Source organism: Molossus molossus, unplaced genomic scaffold (assembly GCF_014108415.1).
Source record: "Molossus molossus isolate mMolMol1 unplaced genomic scaffold, mMolMol1.p scaffold_m16_p_1, whole genome shotgun sequence".
In the NCBI taxonomy this organism is placed as follows: Eukaryota; Metazoa; Chordata; class Mammalia; order Chiroptera; family Molossidae; genus Molossus; species Molossus molossus.
The window spans coordinates 96,738,905-96,753,117 of record NW_023425344.1 but is presented as its reverse complement, the minus strand read 5'-3'; the positions used below and the strand labels follow the sequence as shown (position 1 = coordinate 96,753,117).

The 14,213-nt window shown below is 47.2% G+C and overlaps 1 protein-coding gene across 1 annotated transcript in view; it reads left to right on the top strand.

Moving 5' to 3' along the window:
* ITIH5 (inter-alpha-trypsin inhibitor heavy chain 5) overlaps positions 1 to 14,213 on the top strand; it is a 76,444-nt gene that overhangs the window by 50,399 nt on the left and 11,832 nt on the right. Inside the window, exon 8 of the mRNA XM_036242121.1 lies at positions 12,305 to 12,473. Coding sequence (XP_036098014.1) covers positions 12,305 to 12,473 — 169 coding nt within the window. The remainder of the gene's footprint in view (positions 1 to 12,304; positions 12,474 to 14,213) is intronic.

The window sequence follows — 14,213 nt, the reverse complement described above, 5'->3', positions numbered from 1 at the left end:
CAGGCTAAATGATCTCCGTCATCACTATTCAACTCTGCTATTGTAGCACAAAGGCAGTCATAAGCAATTTGCAAAGACATGGGTGCGTTGAGTTCTAATGAAATGTGTTTGTTAATAACAGGCAGTAGTCTGGTTTTGGCTCCCCGGCCATAGTTTGCTGGTCTAGAGTGATGACTGTTTGGTCTGTGCCTAGAGATCATTTCCGTTGATAGTAGTTATTCTCATCTGCTGAGCTGCTCTTGTCCGCACATTGCCACTAGCAGATGTGTTTTGTAAATACGTTGCAAAACAGAGATCTGGGAGTAGGGATGGTGAACAGCAGGCAATAGGGAAAACTACTGTCTTCAGACGCTGACTCAGAATATGAGGAAATAAATGATGGGCAGAGGACACAATATTTCCCCCCCTCCAAGGCCACCAGTGAAAACTTGGGTTTTTCTGTTTAAAAGAATTTACTAGTTAATGATTATATCTGTGGACGATTTCAAATAAATTGGAGGTACCCATTCAACGTTTTTTGTTGAGGCAGTTAAGGTTTACCCAGAGGAGGTCATGTTGAAAACACGGAGGCTTTCTGAATGAAGACTTTGTGCGCTCTCGCAGAGAGAGTGACAATGGTGAGCTTTGAGTGCTCCGCATTATCTGTTCAGGTTGCAGGCCCGGTCTGCTTCTGTCGCCGCGCAGGAGCCTCGCTTCCCCTTCCAAACGGCTTCCTAATTCCGCACTCAAGTTTGGAATGGAGATGGGCAGACTTTCCCTGCAGGGCTAGATAGGGCCCCAAAGGAAACGTTTGCTACAAGGAACAACGAGAGAAACACTATAAATCAAAGGGAACTGAATGAGATAACACGCATGGCAGTCTTATCGCAGTGTTAGAAAGCGGTGCCACTCCCGGACGGCATCCCCCAGCGGCTCATCGGCTCTGCAGCGGGGCGGACTCCTAAGGGCTGCCGTGCCCCGTATCGCAGCCGCCCCTTCTCTCCTTCAGGACACCCGACTCTCCTCGGGGTCCCATCTTGGCTTGAACTCTAGGCGTCAGCTTCGCAAAGAATGCAATGAGCACTGATTACATGCTGTGGGAGAGGTGCTAAGCCTAGGGGATCCAAAGATATAAAGGACACAGCCTGTTCTCTCAGGAGGTCCAGTGGAGAAGGAAAGTCATGTGAAAATCATATGCACAGTGCTACTGTAATACAGACATAGTCAGGGCACATGCGGGGTGCTGATCAGTTGTTTTTATGGGTGGAATGGGGAATATTGAATGCTTCTCAAAGAAGGGGATAGTTGAGTGAGTCTAAGGTATTGTAGAAGTTAGTCAAGTGGGTGGGATGAGAAGGGGAGAGAGAGATGGGTAGCATGTGCGGAAACATAGAGGCAGGAGAAAACGATGTACAAGAAAAGCATCTTAAGGGAAAGAGCGCGAGGTAGCCAATGAAAGATTTATGATGGAGGTGAATATGCGATACAATTTTCTTGGCAGGAAAGGAGGGAGTGAATTCTTGGTTGGGGAAAAACACAAAGAAAGAGATAAAACAAGAGTGAATAGGTTATAGCTGAAAGTTCTGGCAATATTTTGGATTAGATAACATGAAAACCATCCTGATATGAGCATTTAGAGAGCCAGGTGAGTGCATGGCTGAGCAGGTAAGCAAGCAAAGAACACCACAGAGTGCAAGAATGAAAAGGGAACAGAGACTAAAGTGGTAAGCACCTGACAAGGGAGTTTCCCAGGAGAGTGCCAGTCTTCGTGTCCTAGGGCCTGAGGCTTTAATGCTTATGTCGAAGGAGGATGAGAGCTTGTGCCCTCAGAGGTGGGGAGTTGAGTCTGAGACCCTTGCTGGTTCCTTTGAAGGACTGCGCCCCCAGGGAATTACCAGGCAGAGGAAAACTCCCGCCATCTCTACTCTGGACGCTCAAGCTCCCCAGAATCATCCCTCTCCCTGTCTGATGGAGGGTGACTTCACTTCCTCTAAATATGTTCTTGTATATACAATCTACAGGTGCAGATTTTATAATTGTGCCAGGATTTCCTATTTAGCATGACTTTTTCACCCTCTTTATATCTTTCAACCTCTTTATATCTTTCTGTTATGTTCTTGATGTTTGTCAAGGCGCATCCCTGGGGGGTACAGGGAGTGGCGTAGGGTGCACTTCTGCCAGGGAAACAGGAATCTTAAGAACTCATATGCAAGGGAAAGTTGAATGGGTCACAGGGCAGTCAGCGAGTCAGCCGCAAAAAAATCTGTAGAACGAACAGGGAGCGCTCTAGAATCCAAACATGCAATTAGTTGGGCAATATGAACTTCAGAATTGAGACCAGGCCCCGAGGACCAAGAACTCAATCACACTAGTCAGCAGACATGTCAGAACATGGATGAAGGACACCAGTTGCAAAGGAGATCTGTAAACCCAGCATCCTCTTATTTATTTCCTGTTAGAGCAGGACGCCATACCTGTGGCTGACCACCTGGAGCCTACAGAGAGAAGTGGTAAGGCTATATTCTTGCTTCTATTCTAGAATGAGACGTATAAGATCGACAGTGAGGGCAAGTCCTGGATAAGTACTAACCTTCCACGTGAAGAAAAGTGAAAAAGATACTGTTTTGAGTCTTGTGTTATTTACACGTCAAGCATGAAAAATGATGTGCTTAATATGTCATAAAAATCAAAGAAATGTTATTGGCAACAAGCTTTTTAGAAAAATGTGCAATGACATTATTAAATAAATGTTTGATACATCTGTCAAAGCAAAGTCAAAACACTGGGTAATGAATCTTCACATTAGCCAGAATGGTAACATGAGAGAGATTGCTTCTCAAGTTGGAATAATGTGATCCAAACACAAAGACTAACGATATTTAGTTAGGTTTACATTGCAAAAGATGTTCTAATATCTAACCTATTCAGGCTTTTTTTTTTTAAAGAGAAGGCTGAATTTAGCCAGAATTTAGTCTTTAATGGGCATTCTCTTTTAAAACCGATCCTGAAGTAGTATTGGTATTTAGATCTGAATCTTTACTAAAAAGGTGCTTTTCTTCTGATTTGAAGAAGCAACCATTTTATATTTTTACACAGATTGTGTAAGCATATCTAAATAGGTTATCAGGACCAGGCTTGCAATATGATCTAGCACAGTACTGCATTAAAAGTGCATTTGAGCCCTGGCTGGTTTGGCTCAGCGGTTGGAGCATTGGCCTGTGGACCAGAGAGTCCTGAGTTCGGTTCCCGCTAGGGGCACGGACCAAAAAAAAAAAAGGTGCATTTGAAATTAGAACTTAAACAGTAAATGAAATTATAATAGCTCTAAAATAATGTATTTTTGGATACAGGAGCCCTGTGATTTTGCTTAATTTAGGAAATATACTCCTTATAATTTGTGAACATTAAAATGCAGAGACTAAAGGGATCATGTTTTCTATATTTAGGGCTAGGTGAAATTTCAAGTTAATATTTAGCATTTACTAAACCGTTTAAAAATATTGGAAGATGTGATGACCTCTGTCCCAAATGTTCCATGTCTATAAAGAAAGCTTATTCATTTCTGCTTTCTTCCAAAAGAACATTTTGACCAGTAGAAGAAGAGTTTGTTTCTTTCAACAAGCTTCCTCAAATTTGAGTGATACACCTCTTTTGGATACTTTGTTTTTTATATTATAGTTAAAATTTTTACTTTTAACATAGATTCTATAATGTGGTTCATTTCAGGAGATACATATGGCAGAGCATGAGGGACCTGGGCATTGTGTAATCATCGATTCCTTTTGTCAGTGTACACGAGTTCATCAGCGTACTTACTCTCTTGTCAGTGGAGTAACATTATTCTTTAAGGTTTTGGATTCTTTTCTGAAGCCAGTTTGTTGCTAGATTTTTTAAAAAGTGTAACAATTATATAGACACAGATATAGTGAAGAAATCACCTTTTTCACTCCATTTACCATCTTGCTCCCAAAGTTGCATTTTTAAAAAAGTCTGATTTCTTGGTGGGTCGGTCACAATAAGGTTTCAGAAAACTTTCTTTCAAATTATGGAAAGACTTGCCACATGTAAATATAAGGTTCTGCTACAGTTTGCAAAATGATTTCTTGTGATCCTGAAATACCATGATCTTGAAATCTTCCATGTGTAATTGATACCCCTGGACCCCAGGGTGGCCTGGGACAGCGCCATGTGTGATGCTTGTGGAATGTGTGGAGATGCTGGGATGGTGGACGTATCCATTCTCCTCACTGTGGACTTGGGTAGTTTAAGGTTGCAGTGAGGATCAGATGTTGCAAACTTTGATGGAGTCACAGGCTATTTGTTGTTTCTGTCTGTTGTCGCTTCACATAGAATGACTATTGCCGTCCTACCACCTAGGAGCAGGACATGCTGGCACGGAGGGCTTCCCCCACTGGCATCAGGAAGGACTACGGCTCACAGGAGGACAATGCAGACATACCTCCCCCTCCCCCACCAGTACATTATCTCTACCCGCCTAGGAAAGGGAGAAGGCTGACCTCGGGTTATTACTGGGCATGCTCCATTTCCCAATATCATCTCAGAAACTTAGGGCTGTTTTCATGGTCCATGTCTGTTGATTGTGATTCTCTTTCATGGCTCAGATTAGACTTCTAGAAAAGTCTTAGATTTCCTTGTTGGATTATTTTCAGCTTTTCATCATAGATGATTTGTCTCTTGGGTGCATTTCAAAGGACTGTGTTGACCAATGGAAGAGAAAATATCGACTCCATGGTAAACATCTAGAATGAGGCACGTGACAGGCCTGCTTGGGAGAACAGCCCAGCCATTCTGTTGAAAACATGAGATGGCTAATATCTAATACCCTTGAACTTGGGTTTCTCCTATGATGTCATAGGCTGCCCTTGTACTGTGCCCAACAACCCAGGATTTGTGGTACAAAAGTCTTTTGTGTCAGAGTTAGCTCCTTTTGAGTGCGGTTTGACGCAGATGCAGAAATATTTGAGAAAAGCTGCATCAAACAGGCACCCTGATGGCAGCCGTAGCAAGGAGAGGGCAGGCCCCTGGGTGTTTCACGGGCTCCGTTCACGGTTCACTCCGAGGGTCTTGGGACGTCATGTTCACGGTTCACTCCGAGGGTCTTGGGACGTCATGCTCCTCTACTTCGGAAAGGTTTCCTAGCCACTCCCGACATGTACTTAGCACAGTGGAACGCTACCCCCTAGAGGGCTGTGCCAAGAGCCTGCAGCTGCTTGGGCTCAGTTTTGTAGGAAAGGTGGGGAGGAAGGCAGGGGAAGGTTCCACCCCCGTCCCAGTACAGCTTCATGCAGGGGCCCAAAGTGCGCAGGACAGGCAGCCTCCTGGACATCCCTCCATGGTCGTAGTACTACGAGGGGCAGCCTGAGCACAGAGCGGAAAGGGGGCTGCATCTCTTCCTACAGACACCATCAGAGGAGACATCATTTCCTTTCCTGAAGATTCGTTAGAATAAGGAGGACCATTGCCAACCCTGTTGAATGAATGGGGAACATGAAACAGAGTTTATTTGTGTTTATTTATATCCGACCTTGTTCTTGCAAACATTTAAATGGACAGGGATTAAGAGACTTTATTAATAATAAACCTAAGGCAGAGCTGGAATTAACTTTGAAGACATTGTTTACAAAGGGATTACTTTTCCTCCTTTTAACCCAAGGAAAGTACGTATAAGAAGAGAAATTCCTCCCTGTAAAATATTTCCAATGGAGAAGTGATCCTATTCTTTGTGATTGTGAGTAGCCAGGATTAAAAGGAGTCTTGTCTAATGCCTGCATCCAGGCCAAGGTACTATTTCATTCCTAAATGGTAAAAGAAATTGGTCCTTTTCATTTATTAGTTGCATTTGGGTACCTTTTTATCTCCCTCAATCCAAATATAGTCTGGATGTTGTGAAGGTCCCTTCTGATGACACACACGGACCCTGTTTGTCGGGCAGGCAGTGTGTGGGTGCCTGCCGCCTGTGGGTGGGTGCGTTCAGGATGGCACACACCCAGAGGACGCCCGCAGGGCCTCTTGCTAGCTGATCCCTTTAAGCATTCTGTTTTCTTCCTCAGCTAGGCCCTTATGTGCAAATGATTCTTCTTTTCTTAGGCACAGAGTTTGGTTTCCCTGCCTCTTCCCCCATCACCCTCTCTCCCCAAGATTTACTAACTCCTCCTGACAGGCTTACCACCTAGCAGTTGGATACAGTGACCTAAACCTGGTCCCCACATAAATGAGGGGGTAACTTCCTGGAACCTATTCTTAGGGTCCTGAAGAGTGAATGTAACCTTTCGGTGTCAGATACTCAGCTCTCTCACTGATCAGACCCTTACCCCCAGTTATATTAATCTCCATTGAACTCTATACAATATGTGTAATCATACTTGTTTTTTGCCTATTTTCAAAAATCTCTGAGGAACACATTTCCACAGACTCCTGTGTTCACCTATTAGGGAGTTAATTTCAGGGTGCTATTACTCCAAGTGATTCAGTTTGGGGTTGCTGTCTCCAGCAGGCCAACTTGTTCCCAACGCGCAAGGCCACTAGGTGGAGCTTTGGGGATAGGGGAGTAAGTCCAAGGGACGTGGTGTGCTGGGGTGTCCGGTATCCTTTCCTCCAGGTCAGGTTAGTTGGAGAGCGCACTGTGAGGTGGGGTGGCCAACTCAGTTTGTCACTTCACTTGCAGAGTCTGCAGCTACTCTCCTGGGTTTGCGGGGAGACCTTAAGGGACGTAGTCCAACCTCTCAGGGAGGGCCCTTCCCCTTCAGTGTAGTTCAGTCCTCACACCAGCTGGGATTACACATTTTCTGCCTTGCTGGGCGTCCTCTGATCTTTCCGGAATGTCCTCACCCTGTTCTCTGGACAGTACTCTTGGAAAATGTTTGACTCGGTTTCTGGTCATCTTCGGCATAGACATCACCATGCAGAAATATCAGCGTAAGCCCACTCACATTTGCTCTTCCCTCTGAATGCTCGCCTTCTGCTCGCCTTTCAAGCCCGCTGCAGAATCGGCTCCTAGGACCGGCAGCCCCCTCGGAGAGGGTGGGAGCCTGCGAAGGGTTAATGGACAGTGGTGGCTACGAGCATCAGTGGCAGCTTCTGCCCAGGCCCCTTGGGACGAGGGGTGGGAGGCCATCCAGAAGGTCCTCATGCAACTGGAAAAAAAGCAACTGGCTGCCTTCCCTGGGTTCGTGTGAGGTGAAGTTGCAGCTGCGGCCTTACAAGGTCATAAAGAACCTGCCGTTGCTGAGCTGAGGGAGGAGGGTGGAGAGGTTTGAACAACTAATCCGAAAGCAGAATATCCATCACAATGGGGAAAAATATCAGCAACGGAGCCAAGGTGACCCCTCTTGAGGTCTTGAGCACACTATTTAAGGATCCTTAAGGATGCCAGGGGCTAAACAAATAACACTCTTCTGAGGAGTTTCCCCTCATCCGCGCCTGCGCCCAGGGGGCCTGGCCAGCTCTGAGCTCCAACAGGGAGCAGTGGGAACATTCCCAAGTGCCTAGAGCGGGGCTCCCAATGGTGTCGTCTCAGGGACGGCCACTGCCTGCTGTTGCCTTGTCACAGCTGTGGACCTTCAGCCTTTCCAGAGGTCCAGACCCTTCGGCTGGGAAGAACGCCGAGCCTGTCTGCTGCTCACGTCGGGCTATGTTGGCTCTAACTTGAAGGAAGGGGGAGGAGACAGAGTGGCCAGCTCCCTGGCTATTGCCATCAGCGTCAACACCGAGGGCCCCCCACCCACATCTGTTTACTGTAGTTACCAGACTTCTTTGTTTTTCCTTGAGCACCGTCTGCCTGTCAGCTCCATGGTTCCTGCCCTTGCCGTTCTCAGTATCCTCTGCCCTAGGTTCTCGAGGACGGGGCCGCACCTCTTACTCCCTTGTAGTCACTGAATAGAACTCAACCTCTCTCATTCACTCATTCACCAGATCTCGACCAGAAGCCTACAGCGTGTGAAATACCATGATGGGAGGGTGGGGGAGGCAAGGGGACATCTGTCTTGAGGAGCACCCTATCTAGGGACAGACAGACAATGTATTCACCATCCACAGACTCAGGAAGCATGTGTCAGGCATCTGCTGTGCATCCAGGTGCCACTCTGTATTAAAGTACAGTGACAAGCCCTGCTCGGTGGTTAGAGCTTCAGCCCACAGACCAAGGAGCCCCAGGTTTGATTCTGGCCAAGGGCATGTAGCTCCGTTGCAGTTCATCCCCGGGAGGCAACCAATTGATGTGTCTCTCACATTGATGTTTCTCTCTCTCTGTCTTCCTCCCTCTCTCCCTCCTGCTCTGTCTGAAGCTACATGGAAAACTATCTTTGGGTGAGGATTAAAATAAATAAATAAATAAATAAATAAATAAATAAATAAATAAATAAAGTACAATGACAAATGGATAAATCCCTCCCCTCGGAAGCAGAGGATTGAGCTGGATACATAAGTAAATGCACAGTATGTAGTTACATGCTCTCTGGAAGTGCTGTGGAGGAAGAGAGCAGGTGCTGTGCTGAGACAACAGCGGGGTGCGGTGAGGGGCCAGAAGGACTCTTCTCGGAAACGAGGTGCAAGCCTAGGACTAACTGCCGGAAGGGTTGAAAGCGTGACTGGCCTCAGGGTGAGGACCGGCAACTCCTTTAGCGAGTACAGCCCTTTGTCACCAATTCCGTGCAGGGAATTTACCCTGAGAAACTAGCAGTGGGCGCAAAGTGTGTGAATACTAACTTTCACAGAAGCACTGCTTAGATATTCAGAAATATTTAATTATGGCGGGTGCATATGGTAGACTATAATTCTGCCATTAAAATGATATGTAGCCCTGGCCTGTGGGGCTCAGTTGGTTGAGCGCTGTCCTGTACACCAAAGGGTCACCGGTTCAATCCCAGGTCAGGGCATGTGCCCGGGTCGGGATGTGTGAGGGAGGCAACTGATTGACATTTTTTCTCTCTCTCCCTTCCTTTCTCTAAAAATGACATGTAGACATTTATCTATGGGCATAAAAACGGTATATGAAATAGTAAATACAAACTGTATAGCATGTGTGAGCCCATTTTACTTAAATTACTTAAATTACGCACACACGCGCACACACAGCAAAGCCCCTAAATGGGTAGGCACAATACTTCAATACTGGCTGTCTCTGGGTGAGCGGAGTTCTGTGTCTTACGTGTTTTTCTTATGATCTTTAAAGAAAAAAATGAATCTTTTTTTTGATATTAAGAAAAAATGCAGAAGAAGAAAGAGGATCTGTTGTCAGTGTGGGCAGCGCCAGTCCGCGCCCAGCCCCCGTCGCGGGTGTTTGGGAGGAGAGGCTGACAAAGGCAGGTGGACTGCCGGGTCCGGCGCCCCGAGCACGGAGGCTGAGACAGGGCAGGAGGAGCCGCCCCCTGACGTCTGGTTTCCGGCTGGACCAGAGGGTGGCTGGGCGCAGCAGGGAGGAAAGGTTGGGTAGAAAGGCAGACGAAGCCTCGGACCTTCAACGTGTGGAATCTGAGTGCCTGTGGACACGCGGGGACACATGTTGGCGGCCTGGTCTGGATCTCACGAGAGTGGTGAGCTCTGGAGATAAGCGTGGAAGCCAGCCATCCAATTATTGGCCCCGGGGAAGTATGTGGGCATCCCGGCTGGTCGAGAGGGAGGCGCCAGCAAGGGCAGGGAGGACCGTTCAGAGAGGGGGCATCCCGGGCAGTGCCAGGGAAGCCAGAGGGGCAGAGCTTCAAAGGGACTTTCAGTGGCGTCCAGACAGGGCTGACAAATTCTGGGTGTGGATTCTGCTTATTTCCACTAGATCCGTAGACACATTTCCTGAAGGTGGGAGTCAGTGTTGGGAGAGAACAGGAAATTCAGCTGCCGGTGAGCCTGCCCCCTGGACAACCTGGTGTGGTGGGGCAGGAGGAGGAAGGCCCAGCACCAGAGGAGCGAACGGAGGCTGGAGGGGGATTCCCGGACTCTGAGTGAAAATAAGCCTCGCCATTGCCATTCTTTCTCACGGAAGAACTGGGGGCAGTTGGGAGGGTGGGACAACCCCCTGTAGCCGAGAGGATGGATTTAATGAAATGTGTTCATTGTTCTCATCCCCGGGTGGATGCTTTCTGCAAGGATGTTATAGGAAATGAATCCATTAATTGCTGCCAGAAACCAAGTGAAAGAAACAAAGAAATAAACAGAGCCCGTCAACAAGCAGGGACCTGGAAGGAATCCCAAAATGAACTGCACGTTATGAAGGCTGTAACTCAGCGCACACTCAGCGCCAGCCGCCTTGGGGCTGAGATTTCACTGCTGCTGGTGTGAGGGTTGGCCCTGGAGTCTGACTTCCTGGGTGTTCATCCAGGCTCCCTGCGACGCGGTGCTTAACCCTTTCATTCCTCAGTCGCTTCCCCTGTAAAATGGGAATATTAATAGTCACTTTACATCGGGTGGGTTGTGAGGATTAAAGGGCCCATCACTTCAACCTAGGAAAAGGGGAGTAGAAGGCTCCCAGAAGTGTTAGCTGCCGTGGTCATCATCATTATGCTTCTAATGATATTATTTCACTCCACTGCTTTCTCAGCCTGGGAATGAAGATATGGGGGAAACTGAGGCACAGGTATTCATTCAGGAAGGGGCCACAAGGAGAATGTTAAGCTAGCGTCTGTTTGCTTAGGCTAGAAACTACAAGTTTACTAAAAGAATGCAATATACAGATTTAAAAATAAATACACCCGGGTTAGTGTTCTAGAGTGGATTTTGGGGTTTCTATGAAACCCAAGGGTTGGACACTGGGACGCTGGAGTGAGCAGTTGGGTACAGGGATGAAGAGGAAGGCAGAGGCGGGAAGAGGGAGCGTGAGGAGGGAAAGAAGTCGTGGTGGTTCACACGGAGAAGCAGAGGTGCAGTGTGAGGAGCGGTACGGTCTGAAGCTGGTTGTAAAGCAAAGGCTGCGAGTCATGGAGTCTGGGAAGAGGCCTACGGAAAGCTCAGGGCGGCCGTAGAGTTCCTTAGCACGCCTCCTTCTGCAGCCAGCACTTCAGACTCGGCTGTTTCTCCTTGACTCTGCGGCCTCCCGCCGCTGGCGAGTAAGAACACACACACGCAGGACTCACCGTGTGCCTGGCCCCGTGGAGAACACCTTCCACATAGTAACCTACTTAACCCTCATGACAACTGCTACTGTCTGACTTTTACAGGTGTGATAACTTAGGCACAGTGCAAAAAGCAAGATAACGCTCGGCCGGTGTGGCTCAGCGGTCAAGTGTTGACCCATGCACCCAGAGGTCGCCAGTTCGAATCCGTCAGGGCACATGCCCAGGTTGTGGGCCCGATCCCCAGTGGGGGGCATGCAGGAGACAGCGAGTCGATGTTCTCTCTCATGGATGTTTCTGTCTCTCCCTCTCCCTTCCTCTCTCTCTAAAATCAGTAAAGAAAAAATAAATAAATAAAACTATTAAAAAAAAGAAAAACAAGATAGTGACAGAACTTACTACCCAGGGCCCCAGGGCCACACAGAGTGTAGGGGACGGGTCCTGGGTCAAAGCCAGACCACCTGCTCTGAAGTCTGTGCTCTCAATCACTGTAAAAGCTGCCAGATGTCATTGTTAAGGCCATTATGTAACGCGTGCTCCTTACTTCATATGACGAATCTCTCTAAATGTCTAACAATGCTGTTTAGAGAAGATTGCTTTCTTTCAGTACATGGTCGGTTATTTCAGAAACTCTTGTCCAGGCTCCCAGATTTTTTCTGTGTTCAGTTTCATATGGTCTTTTTCTTCCTTCCACAGCCATGTCTTTTCCCTATGCCACGTATCCACTCAGCACCTCCAGACTCTCTCGCGTCCCCTCTGGGCTTTGCGGAAGCCACCCCGCTGGTCGTCTTGGCTTCTTTTCAGACTGTCCTCCCTGTCTCTCAAGTTGTCCAGTCCTTTAAGCCTCAGACTCAAACCTTGCTTCTCTGTGAAGTCTTCTAAGGTCACTCCAGCCCAGTTCTGTTTACTTTTTTAAATGCCTAGGATATTTATTATTTGTACTTTCAATCTTCTAATTCATGAATGGCTCATTCATTCATTTATTCGTTCGTTCGTTCATTCACTAAATCTCTATAGTACCTCCTGTATGTTGGGAGTTTACAAAGATGAGTGGAACTTGCCTACAAAGAGCTTACAATATAGTAAGGAAAAAAGAGCAAACGATCATTACTTGGATCATTACTTGGACGTCTATCCAAGTGCTGTTTATATAGTAGGCACTTAATTTTAACCATGAAAGTGTTCCCGGTGAGCAGTTTCTAAGCCAGGGGACATGTGGACTAATGTGGTTGGTGTGACTGGTTTTGTTTTGTTTTGTTGCCTAGACCAAGGATGCCCTCTTCACAATCCTCCATGACCTCCGACCCCAGGATCACTTCAATATCATTGGATTTTCCAACCGGATCAAAGTGTGGAAGGACCATTTGGTGTCAGTGACTCCCAACAATATCAGAGACGGCAAAGTCTACATTCACCACATGTCGCCCACTGGAGGTAAATATGAGTCCTCCTTTTCACGTTAGCTCTGACGGGATAATAAGTGAGTAGCTAAATTTTCTGCCAAGAGATGAGGATTTGAATGCCGAAGCTATCACAGGAAAGGAGATAACAGCTAAGAGCTTTCCCAGAAGCTTATGTTTCCCTGGACACCGATCCTGTGAATTCTCCTCTTCCAGGCCCCGAACTGAGATGGTCAAGTAAGTTATGGGGGGAAATACCCGATAGGGTTTGGAGCCTCTCCTGGTTTATCGCACGGATCCCGAGCAAGGAAGCCGTTTCTGTAGATTGTTTTAGGGTGTGGAATTAAAGCCAAACAGATGAGTCAGTGTTCTGTGTGCTTGAATCTGGGCACCTTAGGAAGCAGCAGGGGGAAGTGCCCAGCTGCGCCCCCAGTCCTTCGGCAGGGCTGAAACCTGAGCAGAGCAGGGCCCCAGGGGGCTGGCGACACCGCGGGTGGAAAGCGCGTCGGACTCCGAGTCCCCGCACACTTGGCTTGGGTATGGTGCCCAGGTGAGTGTGCAGAGGAGGGAAAGGTCATAAAGAATTCTAAGAAAACTAGACTAACAGAACAGTACGCTAATGTTACCCAGCTGCGCTAGATTAGTAAGTTCCTTCTTCTAGGGGCCTGGGTCTTACTCTTGCTGTCAACTTTGTCACTAGTGCAGTGGACACATGACAGGTGCTTAGTATTGGAGGGTTTGTTGGAACTGATCCCAACCCTCCCCTCCCCCCCCTTTCTTAAAGTCCATGTACGGAGACACCATCTCTTGTTGTCTCGGTGGTTCTGCTTTGGGTGTCAACTGGAAACATAAAGTTCAGTCTCCTTCCATCTGAGATGTCTCATCTTTCTTACATTCATCAATTCCTCTCCAAGACAAAGCTCTGATTTCCCACATGAATTTTACTTGGAACTTTATCTTGCTTGGACTGAACTTTCTCCTGTCGACTAGGAAAGAGTTCCGAAACCTCACTGCTATGGAGACTGGGAGGAAAGCCCATTTTTAAGTCAAAGTTCAGTCCTAGTCGACAGGAGAAATAACAGATTAGATTTAATATTATAACATTGATCTATGGCAGGAACTCAAGACTGGGTAGTCCTCGAGGGGAGAAACTCTTCTTCATCTTTCTGTATCTCCTGGCCCCTGACATGTGGTGTGTGCTCAGCAAATATTTGCTAATTGAACTTATTTTAATGGTGTTGCTTACGGTTAGAATGTTATTGGAGGTGGGGATAAAGCTTTAGCAGACAGCTGATTTGTATTATGTTCTTTTAGAATCTAAACCTTAGAACCTTATGGGTCCCTTTATTTTTTCTCGGCACTTCATTGCCCCGGCCTCTGCAGATGGACAGAAAATTAATCTGCTCCTCAAAGACGTGTCACACCAGGGTTGGGAACATGGTATATTCTGCAGCCCGATTGTGAGGATTCAAATCCAACTCCACCATCCACAAGTCGTTTAATCTCTCTAGGCTTCAGTGTCCTCATCTGTAAAATGGGAATAATAATGGAGCTGTTATTAGGATAAAATGAGTTAGAATATTTAAAGTACTTAGTAAATACTTGCCCAGTTTCTAGACAGGCCGTGTAACCTAGAATCAGCCCATATGCCTGACGGGAGGAGGGGGGGCTTCTCCCCTTTCCCCACATGTCACTCCTGCTAATTCTTGAGTGGTTGCAAGTGAACCACAGCGGTGAATGTGCAGCCAGGGCACTGAGGCGAGCACAAGGTTGA